Source organism: Notothenia rossii, assembly GCF_949606895.1.
Source record: "Notothenia rossii genome assembly, chromosome: 7".
NCBI classification, from domain to species: Eukaryota; Metazoa; Chordata; class Actinopteri; order Perciformes; family Nototheniidae; genus Notothenia; species Notothenia rossii.
In genome coordinates, this window is record NC_136905.1 from 9,149,715 (window position 1) to 9,166,069 (window position 16,355).

At 41.5% G+C, this 16,355-nt stretch overlaps 1 protein-coding gene across 1 annotated transcript in view; it reads left to right on the top strand.

Annotated features, from left to right (window-relative positions):
• megf8 (multiple EGF-like-domains 8) overlaps positions 1-16,355 on the top strand; it is a 39,721-nt gene that overhangs the window by 9,912 nt on the left and 13,454 nt on the right. The window contains exons 14-29 of the mRNA XM_079693897.1: positions 397-560; positions 897-1,100; positions 3,688-3,885; positions 4,531-4,791; positions 4,895-5,013; positions 6,146-6,277; positions 6,504-6,617; positions 6,762-6,845; positions 7,269-7,508; positions 9,128-9,312; positions 10,664-10,877; positions 12,843-13,083; positions 13,199-13,331; positions 15,104-15,354; positions 15,905-16,015; positions 16,104-16,222. Coding sequence (XP_079550023.1) covers positions 397-560; positions 897-1,100; positions 3,688-3,885; positions 4,531-4,791; positions 4,895-5,013; positions 6,146-6,277; positions 6,504-6,617; positions 6,762-6,845; positions 7,269-7,508; positions 9,128-9,312; positions 10,664-10,877; positions 12,843-13,083; positions 13,199-13,331; positions 15,104-15,354; positions 15,905-16,015; positions 16,104-16,222 — 2,770 coding nt within the window. The remainder of the gene's footprint in view (positions 1-396; positions 561-896; positions 1,101-3,687; positions 3,886-4,530; positions 4,792-4,894; positions 5,014-6,145; positions 6,278-6,503; positions 6,618-6,761; positions 6,846-7,268; positions 7,509-9,127; positions 9,313-10,663; positions 10,878-12,842; positions 13,084-13,198; positions 13,332-15,103; positions 15,355-15,904; positions 16,016-16,103; positions 16,223-16,355) is intronic.

Here is a 16,355-nt window from a genome sequence, read left to right on the forward strand (position 1 = left end):
CGAAATACCGTTTCCCACAATCCCGAATATGTAAAAATATGGATGCAAATATGTATATAACTATTTATACATATGCACACATGAAGACCTAAATAAAAGCACAATAATCAATATATACAAAATAACAGTCACTTCAATATCTTTGAGAATGTACAAGTGAGTATTTTTGGATATATTGATTGTCGTGCTTTTATTTACTCAAAGCGTGATTTGAGTCGCTTGTCCAATCCCATGCTTCCTTTGCAGCGCCGAGGTCATGTCGTTTTACTCTTTTAGAACACACGCCTCACAAAAGTCACAGATCAGACTCTTTTTCAGTACTCTTAATGAAATGATGAGCTTCTAAGAGGTCAGATGTGTTCTTTGTGTGCTGACCTCTCCCTCTCGGTCTCACAGAGCGAAGTGCGTGCCGTGTTGACCAGATCTCAGGGGCGTACGGCTGGTGGGGGGAGCGTACCCTTTTCCTAACCTCCCTCCACTCCTGTCGCACCGAGAACTATGTCCCGGGACTGCACCTGCTCACCTTCCAGCACCCCCGCAACGACTCCCAGCCGGACAAGGTACGGAGTCCAAATCTCAAGTGCTACCTGTACTAGTTGTGGTTGTAACTCCTTCCCTCTCTGCTTATACTTATCCCTCCTTCCGTCCTCCAACACTTCGAACAAGTTCTCCAATTTTAATATCATGATTCTCCTTTTTTATTTCTAATGACTTCCTTCTCCTCCTTGCTTTTCAACCTCTTGACTCCAATGCACACCACCCCCTCTTTTTTCTTATCGTTTTGTACTGTCTGTGTTGTTTTTGTCAAACTTTGTGGAGCAGTTTGTTGAGAATAGTGCTTCTGTTGATGTGTTTCCACTTCCATCTATCCTCCGTCCTCCTCACCCCTTCGCCAGGTGTCCATTCTGCGCAGCACCACCATCATCCTTAGCCCCACCACAGAAATGGACGTAGCTCTACAGTTCAGGGGCTTTATCCATCCATTATGGGGGGCCCCTCCACCAGCATCCCCTCCCGTCGAGAGTGTGTCCATGTGGGCTCGCATCCAGAGGCTCCACTTTGAGGCTCGGATGGCTTCAGGGCCCAACTCCAGCCAACTGGTGAGGGAAAATGCATTTCAGCATTTGTGTGTGTGTCGCTCGGCTGCAGTTGGAAAACAAGTTCTCAACCAGTGTTCATTTCGTCAACGAAAACTATCACGAACATTTTTACACGACAAAGACGAGACAATGACGAGCTAAAAATAGATTTTTGATAATAAAAACTATGACAAAATGTATGTTTAGTTTTCGTTAACGAGGCGGGACTAAGGTGTTAAAGCTGGGGTGGGTAATTTTGGAGGAACCAGCTCGAGTGCGCTAGAATTTGAAAATACACAGCCGGAAAAAATCGGCCACTTCCTTACAGAGTCCCTCCTCCGACACACACGTACGCGCCCATGACCAATGAGGGCACGGGATAAGTTTGTGCACACATGGAAGGCTGACAGGCAGGTAGGCCATCCAGTTACTTTAGCCGGGCCGGCTCAGATGATTGGTCGTGCTTTTTACAGTACTACGGCTTCCACAGAGGAAATTTTGTTATGGATTTTTTGTCAAAGCACTTCAGATATTCATTGCTATCGGGATGTTAAGATCATTCCATGGAATATAACAAAAAGTGTATCTCGAGCCGGTTTCTCAAACTTACCTTCCCCACCTTTAATGGTGGACTATCGGACATTCAAAATGCAGGGTATTTCCCCCCAAGTCTCCGTGTTGTCTGTCAAAATGCATCTTACATTTCGAACTTGCAATATCATTATTTCCGCTCTCTTCACTCCAGAAGAGCGATCTCCCTGTGTCTCGTCTGTGTGCGGGGGGCGGGGCCTAACTCTCTCCCTCTCTCTCTGTGTGCGGGGGGCGGGGCCTGGCCTAACATACGCTGCAGCGGTGTGCACACAGATCTTTTAAGAGTAGTAGTACCGTTAAAAACCTTAACGATACCCATCCCTAGATATTACACAAGTAAAGTGTTAAGAGAGTGAAATGTTGCTTTACGAATTTCAACACTTGATACTGTCACATTGATTCCAATTTCAGATACCTGTGTTTGGCTAACTGAATTGGTTTGAAGAGAGGAAACATTTTGACTAAAACTGGACTAAAACTTTTTGAGTTGTCGTCGACTAAAAGTGACTAAAACTATAAAAAAAACTATGAAGGATAAAAATGACTCAAATGTGACTAAAATTAACAAACATTCGACTAAGACTAAATCAAATCAAACTATGATAACACTGTTTCCAACAAGATGCAAAAATAGCTGTTTATTACTGTTTCCATCGTACCAAATATAGTGATTTTAGTCCCATGTTAAATAACAGTCATTAATGCAAGGCAGGCATTCCCACAGGAGAAATCAGTGCAGGGCATGTACTCCTCTTTGAGTGTGTGTCGATATAACTATCTAACATTCCTCACAATAAGATAGAGCTGTGTGTCAGCAAGGACAATAACAATAGAACAATATAAAATGTATCATGATATGGGTTTTACCAATAAATATTCTGAAATGTTGTGGTACTGTAAAAAAAGTCAATATATATATTGTCTTTTTAAACAAAAAATAATTTAGCAAAAACATTCACAGTTTAAAGAATAAAGTGCCATATGCACAAAGTCTGAGTTTAAAAAAAAGTCGACTTTGATTATGCAAATATCAGAGTCCCTATAACATCCAAGATCTTAGCACTACTTTGTGTAAGATCTGAGCCACATATATATTTGCATATCAACTCTTGATTATAAAACAATACAATTTGTAAAGATCAATACAGTATCACAAAACCTAACATTGTGTATATCTTTCTGACAGTTTTGATGCTTTTAAATGTCAAAGTAAACATGTACTGTAAGCTTGTCCAATAGTGTAATGAAATCAGGAAAGATATTTTAATAGATTGTAATTGTGTTTTTAATTCACTGCCTTATACGGGGTGTCCGCGGGGTCTTAAAAAGTATTACAAGTTGATAAATCAATTTAGCAAAAATTAAGGCTATTAAAAAGTATTAAACGGCATTTTCCAAGGTATTAAATGTTGCAGCTTGTTGTCAATAAGTATATAAATTGTCCAAAGAGGTTGTATTCTACAGTCTGCCTGAATGTAATCATTGCGTAGGTGTGTAGTGTGATTCTGTGTACTTTATTTAGGGCATCCCGTTGGATTTGACGCACGCTCACTGCTTGATAGCTCGCGAAGGTCCGTTTACGCCGGTTGCTAAACAACATCGTTATGGGGAAATGCAAGTTTGCGTCCAAATGGTTGGAAGATAAGGAGGAAGGACAATCAATACTGTATACTATATAGTCAATGTGAGGTAAAGTGTGTCGCCAAGGTAACCGGTTAAAACTCAAAGTAGCGATGAGGTCTTGTGTATGTATGGAAAGGGTCTTAAAAAAGGTCTTCAAAGGTTTTACATTTGACTTCAGGGTTCCTGCATATTCCTGTTATAATGGAATATGTTTTCCTCATTTGTGAAATGCTATTTGACCAAAAAGTAGTTAACCAGGCATACCTTATCATTTAGATATAATAATAGATAACTGAGAGGTGTATTAAATGAACAACACTTATTTATTACCTAGCTTTCTTAACTCTTAACACTTTTTCTTTCTTTCTCTCTCATCTCTATCCTATGGGAGCAGGAGGTGGTGGGTCGCTGGGCGGCGCAGCAGGAGAAGGAGTTGAAGCTGCTTGCTCGAACAGACGGGAGCCGACTGTTCTCCAACTTGACGAGGGGAAACCATTACCTGGTTCAGGCGGAGGGATACCTGAACAACTCGGGCTCGGGACAGACCAGCGAGATGGCCCTGATATGGAACAGAACATTACCTGGAGGGAGTGTGAGTGCTATATCATCAGACATAATGGAGATATATGACATGGGACAACCCGATAAGCACCAGACACTAAACATAAATTATTTACTAGATATAATGTCAATATATCTAGATTTGGAGAGAGTTCACGTGTTATACAGAAACATTACACGCTTAACCAAACACTAACCAAATACTCTAAAAACAATATTTATCCAACCCTAACTACTAAATGGTCCCTAAACATTGGACTAAACCGTGGTTCAAAATAGGTTACATAATATAAACACATACACATCACTTGGGAAAATAAGGGTAATTAGTTTAATGAGTCCCCAGCCATTAAGTGTTTTTAAAACCTTAAGATCTTTTCAAAGAGTGACACGGATAAAGACATTTTTATAGTGTTTTAAATTCATCCCATACCTGTGGACCTCTGCAAACCTCACTCAAGCTTGAAAATCTAAGTTTACGGTTTTGACCCTTCATAAAATAATTCCTCCTGTCCTATACATACAAACAAATGTAACCTCTGTTATAGGTGTTCGATGATTTTTCTCAATTGAGCTGTAACTTATTGGTCTTTGCACATTCACTCATCTGTATTTTTCATTCAGTAGTGAAAACCAAAGATAAACCGTTTCTCCACAACTTGCTCCCCCCCTGCAGGAGATCTCCTTCCTGTTCCTGGAGCCGTACCGCTCGGGGTCCTGCTCAGCCTACATGTCCTGCCTGGCCTGTCTGTCCGACCAGTCCTGTGGCTGGTGTCCCTCCTTGTCCCGCTGCCTGCTGCGAGACGCCCCGGACATCGAGCCCTGCCCTGAGGGGGAGAAGGGGGAAGGCAGAGGAGATGGTGAGCGCCATCTGCTGCTGGCACCGCAGCACTGCACCCTGTGTGAGGAGTACAGAGACTGCTCTGCTTGCACTCAGGTAACGCCTCATTTAAACAGGTTTTCACCGCAGCTGATATTTTATAAGTTGATTTGGAGCTGCTGTGTTTCGGACTCATGCTAACCTTTACTTTGGCCTGCAGGATACTTTTTGTGAGTGGCAGATAAACTCCAGCAAGAAAGGCGACTACCAGTGCAGCCGACGGGGCCGACTAGATGGATCCATACGGGACCCAAGGGTGTGTCCTAAAGTCTGCAACCAGTGAGTTAAAACAACTTCTTTTCACCAGAGGACATTTCAACAAGAGCCTATAGTCCATCCATAACATTCATCTGTTTGCAACTCACATATATCAATATTCCAATTACTGTATGTTAGGGATGTAACGATACCAAAAACTCACGGTACGATATTTATCGCGATATTGAAATATAAAGAAAAACATTTTTTTGAAATATTTATTTGGAAAAATGTTCTTTATTAAATAATAAATCTGATTTGTACAGTATTTTAGTAGGATAGTAGTATTTAAAAGTGTCAAAAATATAACAATCAGACCCTGCAATAAAATAAATCAAGTTTCACTTTAGTTTTTCAAGTAACTCAACTCTAACTAACTCACTCACTAACTCACTCACTCACTCACTCACTCACTCACTCACTCACTCACTCACTCACTCACTCACTCACTCACTCACTCACTCACTCACTCACTCACTCACTCACTCACTCAGCATCATCAAGGTTATCTTTTAGGAATATGAGCATGTCCACATTTCCAGGTAGAGGCTGGGATGTTTGGGTGTTTACAATATACTCTCTTGCTTGGTACTGATGTTGCTGGGACAGAGAGATATGCTTTGGCCATGGGTGACAGCAGTGGGTCAAACTGTGCATTGTCTCTCCACCACTTCAAAAACAATACAGTTTCTACCCAGGTGAGGCTTATTGACAGGGTGAGATATAAATATACTGTTGGTACTTGTCAATGTCTCTAGGTATGTACATGTAGCCCTGTAAATACCATGTCCTTTTGTGTTATCTGTTGTTTTATGTTCATGTTGTAACCTACTTGCTGCCATGTTGGACAGGTCTCCCTTGAAAAAGAGAAAGATGATCTCAATGGGACCACCTGGTTGAATAAAGGTTTAAAAAAAAAAAAATGTGTCTCACGACGGTATCGAGACATGTATTTATCGCGATATTCGATATATCGTTACATCCCTGCTGTATAGACTAATCTGCACAGTTTCTGTCCTATTCTGTTTCTATTATATTCTGTTTGATTTGATCTACTTGAACTATGTTATCTGTGTTCTTGTGTTGAAACTTGAAACTATAACTCTAATGGTTGTCCTCCTCTCCTCCCGGCACATCTTTTTGTCTTACAAAGGAGGAGGTCGTGTGGCGAGTGCCTCTCTAACTCCAGCCAGTGTGCATGGTGTGAGTCGGCACAGGCCTGCTTCTACTTTGCTGCCTACCTCACAAAATACCCGTATGGCGAGTGCAGGGACTGGTACGACAGGTAAAAGGAGAACATTTGAACACTTTTATTTGTTGCCATGTTTCGCTGACAGCCGATACACATATGGAGTATTTGCATTTATCGGCTTTCCTGTGATGTAAACATGACCACATGCAGCAGTACACTCACATTTTACTGCAATCACTTGTATTTTGTCAGTCAATGAGTTGAAACCAACCTTAATCTAATATATTTTTTTATCATTCCTTATTCTCTCCGTCTTCAGTGTTCATTCGGTTCCCCAGTGTAAGCAATGTTCAGCTTTAAACACGTGCACAGACTGCCTGAGAACCTTCCAGTGTGGCTGGTGTGGCGACCACAACAATCCCACAATTGGAAAGTAAGTATTTTGCAACCGTACAACAAATCCCTTTAACTATATATTCTTTGTACAGAGAAAGTCCATGTGCCACCAACACACCTGATGAAAGTCTTTTTGTGTTTTTTCTTGTATTTATTCCATGTTTTCCATGAATTTTTTCAGATGTTTGAAGGGAGACTGGGGGGGAATGGACGACCCCTCAGTTTATAACTGCAGTGTGGCTGTGGCTGAAGCACGAGCTGCAAAGTAAGATATGTCTCATTACACTTCCTGCAGTAAGCATACAACCATTTCCTAACGAGACAATGTCTTAGGTTATCTGGGTAGTTTTACTTAGTGTATTATATATATCTTTTTTTATTATTTAACTCGTTGCAAATGTATTTTGGTTGTTAAGTCCTTGGATAGGGAAGAAGTCCTTATCTTGTTTTTCACAATACAATTACTCCAAGTTAAGTGGGAAAAATGCATTTGCAAAGCACGTCAATAAATACAATCCACTTGACCCAGTCTATGTAATGAAAGAATATATTTTGATGTAATCAGTTGTATACATCTGAAAAATAAATATATGGATTTCTTTCTGTTTCTAAATGATATGTGGGCTTACATCCCTTAGTAAGTCTGCCACTGAGTAGATTCAAATATTGTTTTTTCCTTCTCTTCCAGTCCTGACCCTACGACCTCTGCGCCGCCGCGACCTCTGGAAATGGAGATGGAGCTGGAGCTGTTGGAAAACGAAGAGCAAGACGCCATCTGGTCGTACCCCACCTGCCCCGATGTGGAGGAATGCAGGCTGGGTCTCCACAACTGTCACTCCTTCGCCACCTGCATCAACACGCCCACCTCCTACGAGTGCCACTGTGAGCGAGGATACACCGGGGACGGCACGCTGCACTGCAACCAGACGTAAGAAGTGTTCCTTTGTTCATCCTCCTACTCTCTCAAAAGGCTTGTTCATAATTCACTTTTTTTTTAAAAAGTTTTTCATTTTTTACAAACATAAACAATGACATCCACAAATACAGATATTAACAATGAGTGAATAAGACATGTACAAATGAGTCGGCATTCCATGTATAATATACTACATTTGACTTACATCTACGTAACCAACCAGGAAGCAAAGAACAAAGACACCAGGTGACAAGACCAGAACACATTTAATTAAATAACTGACAAGAAAATAAATAATAATAAAATAAAAAATGAATCAATTATAATAATCAAATGCATTTAAAGACAAACAGAAAGGCACTCAGAAATACAACTATTTCCAAGCGGCTACTTTGGCTTTGGAGAAACTTCAGTAAAGGATACCACAGTTTTTTTCCCCTCTGGCTCTGGAGGTGAGTTGTTCCAGTACTACACAGGATGCCATCTCTTTTCACAATTCACTATTAATGCTTTCAGTTCAACAATAAAACAAAATGGTGTCCATCCATGACATTTCATGCAACAAGATGGCTGCTAACTCTTTTGGGTGAAGAGGGGACTCGCACATGTTTTCCATGACGGGGTGTCCGCGGGGTCTTAAAAAGTATTAAAAGTTGATCAATCAATTTAGCGAAAATTAGGGCTATTAAAAAGTATTAAACGGCATTTTCCAAGGTATTACATTTTGTAGCTTGTTTTCAATAAGTATATGAATTGTCCAAAGAGGTTATATTCTACAGTGTGCCTGAATGTAATCATGGCGTAGGTGTGTAGTGTGATTGTGTGTAGTTTATTTATGGCATCCCGTTGGGTTTGACGTCATCTGAACAGGACATCGCGCGCTCACTGCTTGATAGCGCGCGAAGGTCCGTTTACGCCGGTTGCTAAGCAACATCGTTATGGGGAAATACAAGTCTGCGTCCAAATGGTTGGAAGATAAGGAGGAAGGACAATCAATACTGTATATAGTCAATGTGAGGTAAAGTGTGTCGCCAAGGTAACCGGTTAAAACTCCAAGTGGCGATGAGGTCTTAAAATGTATGGAGAGGGTCTTAAAAAAGGTCTTAAAAGGTTTTACATCTGACTTCAGGATTCCTGCATATACCCTGCATGAGCATTGCAGCTGGTGATAAATGGGTTTAACTTGTTTTATCAGTCTTGTTGGTTAATAATCAGTAAACCAGGCAAGACAAGGCAAGATTATTTATATAGCACAATTTAACACAAGGCTGTTCAAATAAAAATAAATAAAAGCATTAACATATAGTGCACAACAGATTATAAAATGATATATAAAATCATTTAAAAACACAATAATTGAAAAGCCATGAGAATACAAACGAGCTCAAATATATTAAGACATTAAGTAAAATACGATAATTAAAGTTACAGCACAGTGTAAAATATAAATAGTCATTTCATTTAACAGAAGGCTGCTTCAAAAACAAGGGTCGGTTATCGATCGGAAAGAAATCAGAATAAGCATCCCTTGTCTTTACATTCAGATCTTCCTTGCTTTTCCCTTTTGGTCATCAGGCTTGCTTTCGTACAGCTGTAAAAAGGCAATACAATAATTCCCCCCCTTCCCACAGGTGCTACAACGAGTGCCGTGAGGGTCAGTGCAGCGGCAGCCCGCGGTTTGAGTGTGAATGCTCCCTCGGCTGGACGTCTGACCCCGCCACGCTGGTCCTCAGTGGGGTCGAATGTGACGTAGACTGTGGCTGCAACTTCCACTCCACCTGCATCACTGCCCCGGGGATCTGTGACGAATGCCAGGGTGAGACCTTAATATATGACTCATTTCAATATCAGAATCAGAAACGGGTTTATTGCCAGGTAGGTTTCACACATACGAGGAATTTGACTTGATGTCGTGGTGCTGACATAAAATACAAAACAAGAAATCTTTAAGGACACTGTAATAAAATATAGTTAAATCGCAATAAAATAAAGCAGTCATTTACAGTGGAATGCAATGAGTTATAGAATATAAAATAAGAATATGTGCAGTAAACAGTATTTGAACATTGTGTGCATTAATGTAATGGAAGAGACTACGTTGTGTCAGTGGGGGGGCCGGGCCGTGTTTAAGAGGCCGGTAGCGGAGGGGAAGAAACTGTTCAGGTGACGAGAGGTTTCGGTCATGATGGAGCGCAGCCTCCTGCCAGAGGGGAGGGGGGTGAACAGTTTGTGTCATGGGTGGCAGGGGTCAGGGTCAATGTCGAGTACGCTTGCTTGGTAGCACATGTCTTCCGAGTCACTTCCTTCAGAAGCTAGGCAAGAATCCTTCCTGGCATTCGGAAAACAAAGAGTGGAACAGGCGAGCAGGTGTGCGTCATATGAGAGGCCCCGTCTTACATTTTCCGCCACAGATTTTGGAAATTGGTCCGTGCGCAAAGCATTGTGGGGATTTTAAGACCGCGGAGTCTACACATGTGCAGCCTCGAAATTTCTCGCTACAAAGTTCGCTGGGCTCGGTAGAATTCCAAGTATGCTGGAGATTGGAACAGTCCTTCGGCGGCACTCGATGACCTAGTACACTTGAAATAGTGGCTCTGGAGCATCCTTCCTCGACATTGAGAAACACCCTGAGGCTTAACTCTTGTGTTAAGTCATGTTTTTGTATTTATCACATACTGAAAGTTACGAGGTAAAATCATATTCGCAGTTTGTAAATTACACTGCATGACAGAACGTCTGGGAGCAAATTTATTTTATATGTTACACAAATGGGGCCAGGATGCGTTGAATATTCTGAATTGGTTGCAGATTAGAATTTTCAAAAGGGAGTTTTGTTTAGCATGAAACACTTGAAGTAACTAAAGGATAAGTTAAAAAAGAAAGTAGAAAGAAAGCGAGCAATGATTGAGAGTCAGAGCTAAACATTTCAGGTGTGTGTATCTCACACTGCACTGTCACTTTAATTCATGGACCTTTTGTTATTCATGTTTTATTATCTTTGCTTTTAAATGAGTGTTTTTAAATGCCATTTGATAATATGTTTCTTAATGTCTTTTGTTCTTGTAAAGCACTTTGAATTGCCTTGTGTTGAAAGGTGCTATATAAATAAACTTGCCTTGCCTTGTTTTTGAAATAAGCTCATCTGACATGCTTCCTTTGTCTTCCAGATTGGACGACCGGCCCCCACTGTGAGGACTGTCGCCCGGGCAGCTTTGGATCGGCGCTGTCTGGAGGCGAGGGCTGTGTGCAGTGTGAGTGTAACGGCCACGGTCACCCTGTGCGAGGATACTGTCACAACCAGACCGGCCAGTGCTACTGTACCCACAACACGCAGGGGCCGCACTGTGAGTCCTGCCTGCCCGGATACTACGGAGACCCCAGGTGAGGAGAGCTTCATCCTTTACCGGTGTTAAGGAAGACTAGCAGCAACAATGTCATATTTTAAACCATTCTATAATAGAAAATTAGGACTACCCTGTTGGCATACAGTAAATGTTGTACCTACCTTACTTAAGTTGAAGATTAAAGTGACACAAGTTCATATTTTGGCCGGACTCATTTCTAAAATCTAAAAAAGACTAAAATGAAAGCAGCCTGACTTAAACTATGACAAAATAAAATAAGATGGTCCTTTATTAATCCCCGTGGGGAAATGTAGTTGTTCAAGCAGCAACAGGGTAAGGGTGACAAACAGGACAGCACAGATTCACACGGATTAATACAATAAAAAATAAAATCAAGATACAAATTTAAATAATAATAATAAAAAACGATTTCATTTCATTTCAAACCTTTATTTATCCAGGTGAATCCCATTGAGATCATTGATCTCTTTTTCAAGGGAGACCTGCTCAAGTAGGTTCCACATGAAACATAAACAAAACATAAACAGAACAACAAAAAGGACATTTTACAATTTACATAACTATCCACATGAACAGGTACCAACAGCTTCCGATTGAGTAGCATCCAACCGAGCTTTAAAAACGTTTAGTGGAACCAGATTGTTCAGTTTCCATTTCAGTTGCAGACTATTCCAAGACAGTGGAGCTGCGCATCTAAATGCTATCTTCCCTAAGGCAGCCCTAGCAGTTGGCACATTTAATAAAACCACAGCATGTGATCTCAGGCAGTAGCCACTTACAATTCGCCGTGAGATCAGGGAGCAGATGTCGAATGGAAGTTTCCCTAACATGGCTTTGTATATAAAAATGTCCCAGTGACTGAGCCTCCGTACAGTTAGTGAAGGCAAACCAGCCCTTGCATACAGGGTACAGTGATGGGTTAATGCTTTACAGTTAGTCACATGTCACTACGAAATAAGAAATGAATAAAAAATAGGAATACAAATAAATGTCAGCATATATACCGTAATTTTCGGACTATAAGGCGCACCTGAATATGAGCCGCAGCAGCTAAATTGAATGATGTGTACATATATAAGCCGCACTGGACTATAAGCCACAGGTGTTTTAATGTTTAATTACCATATGTAAGGGTTCGTGCACAGAGGGGATTGTCGGGAAAGAGATGGCTGTTTGAGGAAGCTCCCATTTATTAACATTTCAACAAACCAGTTGCATATTTGCATAACGTATTCAAGTGTTACCATTTAGTGCAATAGTAGCTACAGAACATGTACTGTGTAAAGTGTACTGTATCACATAGCGTTTCAGACACACAAACTTTTCAACTTTCAAACTCCCAGCGCACGTACCGGCAGTGATCTACAGCAGTGGTTTTCAACCAGTGGTACGGGGACAAACTGTCTCGCTCTCATTAGTAATGTCTGTCTGTCTTGCTCTCGTTCTGTCTCTCGTACCACTCTCGGTTCCACTTTTACTTTTGCGCGCTACCTGTCTAACTCTTTTCCGGCCTCCAGCTTTTCCTGCTGGAACCCGCCGCTTAAAGGTGGGGGTCCGCGGACCGGCCATAGAGCCCATAGAGTTAAAGGTGGTGGCCGTTAGCTGTAAAAATCCATAGATTAGCCGCACCGTTATATAAGCCGCAGCGTCGAAAAATGGGGAAAAAGGCGCGGCTTATAGTCCGAAAATTACGGTAGTTGTCTTTGGCTAAGATAAAAAGACATGGATCAGACTTTTTATTGCAATAAAGCTTTACTTAAAAAGCAGTTTGACTATATCATATGATTAAATACTAACAAGGACATTTGATAATTGATAATGAATAAATTCTCATGTATTTGTATCCAAACAAAAACAATTCAAAATCAAGAAATGTAGATCATGAGAAGGTATTGATAAAAACAGAAACAGTGGAAGTGTATTTGGTTGATTCTGTGTTTCCTATCCTAACCCTACCCTGACTCCCTTCTCTCTCCAACAGGAACAATGGCACCTGCTACCGTCAGTGCCAGGGCCGCTCGGTGCTGCTCTCCTCCACCTCCTCCTCCGCCATGCCTCTCTCCTCCTCTCTGGGATGGCGTAGTGGCACAGAGGGCAAAGGAGGGCTTTCTCACTGCCTGTGGGTCCTGTCTGTGACGGAGAACCTGGCTCCATGTCTACCCAGACAGCTGTGCCCCCCTGTGGCCCTCACACTACACCCTGACTCCCACACGCATTGTAAAGTGAGTCCACAAATACACCCAAGCTAACAACATGCTAGCTGTGATGTAGCATGACACAGTGTTAGTATTCCTCTCTATATGACTGACCTTGTGTTCTTTATGTTTTGTTCTGCAGAGCTCTTTTGTCTATGTGTTTGACGGCCTCCCTCGTTTCCTGCCCAATGGAGTCGTACATTCAGATCACAACCTGATTGGTGCATTTTGTGGCACCACCAGGACTGAGCCTATCACAGTGGAGGCCACCTCAGGTAACTATCTTTAAATAATAAACATTATGCCTGGAGAAATCTGCTTTGACACAAGTCCTTTGCAGGCCCACAGCAAAGGTTGAGCAATTGAAATGGTGTCAATCTAGTTTTATTTGATTTATACTGTCCAATATTACATATGACCAGTTTGTCTAAGGGAGTTATTTAGACAGTACAGCATTCGAGACATCTGTCCTTAGACACTTGCAGAGCAACAGGACAAATATTCTTAAAATACCGTAATTTCCGGACTATAAGGCGCACCTGAATATAAGCCGCAGCAGCTAAATTGAATGATGTGTACATATATAAGCCGCACTGGACTATAAGCCACAGGTGTTTTAATGTTTAATTACCATATGTAAGGGTTCGTGCACAGAGGGGATTGTCGGGAAAGAGATGGCTGTTTGAGGAAGCTCCCATTTATTAACATTTCAACAAACCAGTTGCATATTTGCATAACGTATTCAAGTGTTATCATTTAGTGCAATAGTAGCTACAGAACATGTACTGTGCTGTGTAAACTGTACTGTATCACATAGCGTTTCAGACACACACACTTTTCAACTTTCAAACTCCCAGCGCACGTACCGGCAGTGATCTACAGCAGCAGTTTTCAACCAGTGGTACGGGGACAAACTGTCTCGCTCTCGTAATGTCTGTCTGTCTCGCTCTCGTTCTGTCTCTCGTACCACTCTCGGTTCCACTTTTACTTTTGCGCGCTACCTGTCTCACTCTTTTCCGGACTCCAGCTTTTCCTGCTGGAGCCCGCCACTTAAAGGTGGGGGGCGCGGACCGGCCATAGAGCCCATAGAGTTAAAGGTGGTGGAATGTAACCTGTCAAATCCATAGATTTAGGAGGTCCCCTAGTGGCCGTTAGCTGTACAAATCCATAGATTTAGGAGGTCCCCTAGTGGCCGTTAGCTGTACAAATCCATAGATTTAGGAGGTCCCCTAGTGGCCGTTAGCTGTACAAATCCATAGATTTAGGAGGTCCCCTAGTGGCCGTTAGCTGTACAAATCCATAGATTTAGGAGGTCCCCTAGTGGCCGTTAGCTGTACAAATCCATAGATTTAGGAGGTCCCCTAGTGGCCGTTAGCTGTACAAATCCATAGATTTAGGAGGTCCCCTAGTGGCCGTTAGCTGTACAAATCCATAGATTTAGGAGGTCCCCTAGTGGCCGTTAGCTGTACAAATCCATAGATTTAGGAGGTCCCCTAGTGGCCGTTAGCTGTAGAAATCCATAGATTAGCCGCACCGTTATATAAGCCGCAGGGTCGAAAAATGGGAAAAAAGGCGCGGCTTATAGTCCGAAAATTACGGTAATCCCTATAATTAGTAATGGATTTTTTTTTGTTAAACCTTTAGGAAAGACCAACAGAGGAAGGATCCTTCCTACTGTAGGACAAACCTGAAATAGATATTAGACATTTATATTGTGCATAATTGAGATACGTTATAGATCTATATCTTCCTCCTGTTATACATACATTTACTTTTTATGTTTATTTTTATTTTACTATTCTTTTAACTGATATGCAATGCATTGTTAACATGCTGCTGTGGAGAAAAAAAAAATCTATTTGGGATCAATAAAATATATCTAATCTAAACAGCACAGTAGTACACATCCCTCTAAACACATGAACTACCCTTCAATTCAAGTCCCCTCGGTGCATTGGGAAAGTCCTTTTACTGTCAAACATTAAAACATTGTATTCAAACTCTTAACTTGATCAAATGTATATTATCTTTTCTCTGTTACCTCCAGGCGTGATCTCCGTCTACTTTGAGGCCAACGTCTCCTCGAACAAACCTCAAGGCTTCAACGCGTCTTTCTGGGTGCGGCGCTGCCAGCAGAGCTCTGATGACGGAGAAGAGGGGTCTCCTGTGTGTCCGGGGGGTGCCGTGTGCCGGGAGGGGCTCTGCCAGTGCCCGCAGGGATTCGGAGGACCCCACTGCGACCGGCCCATGTGCCCTCAGGACTGTGGAGTAGCAGAAGGACGAGGAGCGTGTAATATAGTAAGAATTCTGACTACATATTAAGAAATTTGGTTTTCATTTCTACGTTTTCTCTGTGGCTCAGGGATTATTCAGTTCTGAGAATTTAATGGTTTCCGAGTTAAAAAAAAAAAAACTGAAGCTTATACTCTTTGCCATTTCACTTGTTGTGATGTTTTCATAAGATTCAAGATTACATTTTAAGGTTTTAATTTCATGCACAATAGCCTAGTAAATAAAAAAACTGTTGGCCGAATCAAACCATTAAATGACAGCCATTTTGATTAAATGTTTATGAATAATTGGTCAAAGTACATTAACTACCAAGTCCCAGGCCCAACCAACAGTGTAACATACAATATACTTACTACATAAACAACAATAATGCAAGTGATACTATGCTGCAAGTAAAATGTGGGAATAAATAAACAATGTAAATGTAAAATATAATAAGATGAATATCATTCATCTCCAGCTATAAAGAGACAGCTGTAAAAGGAAGTTTCTTGGTAACGATAGTCCTGTTACACATTTTCCTTGATTGCTAACAAAAGTATTGTGTGTGTGTCAGTCTCTGGGAGTGTGTGTGTGCTCAGAGAACTGGGCTGGATCCGATTGCTCTGTCCTCCGAGACTCCATAAGCCTGCTGTGGGAAACCCTGCTGGACACACAACTAACAGTGGTAAACATTCAAACTAATATCTTTTTCAATCTGCTGGTTCTTTAATAGTGCACACAAACACACGTTAATGTTTCCCGTTGCTCCACAGAACCAGGCCCACAGGTTCCTGCACAGGATGGGTCACTCTCTGGTGTCCGGACCGCAGGGAAACCTCTGGATGTACGGAGGACTCTCTCTGACACAGGGCATTCTGGGTAATGTCTACAGGTACGTCTGTGTAACCCTTAGACTGGTCTGAGAAGTGTTTTAGGTTTGATAATAATAATTAGAAAAATGCTTAATGGTTACCACTATGTTTTCAAGTGGAGTGATATGCTTGAATTCAATTATACTCTTTGAA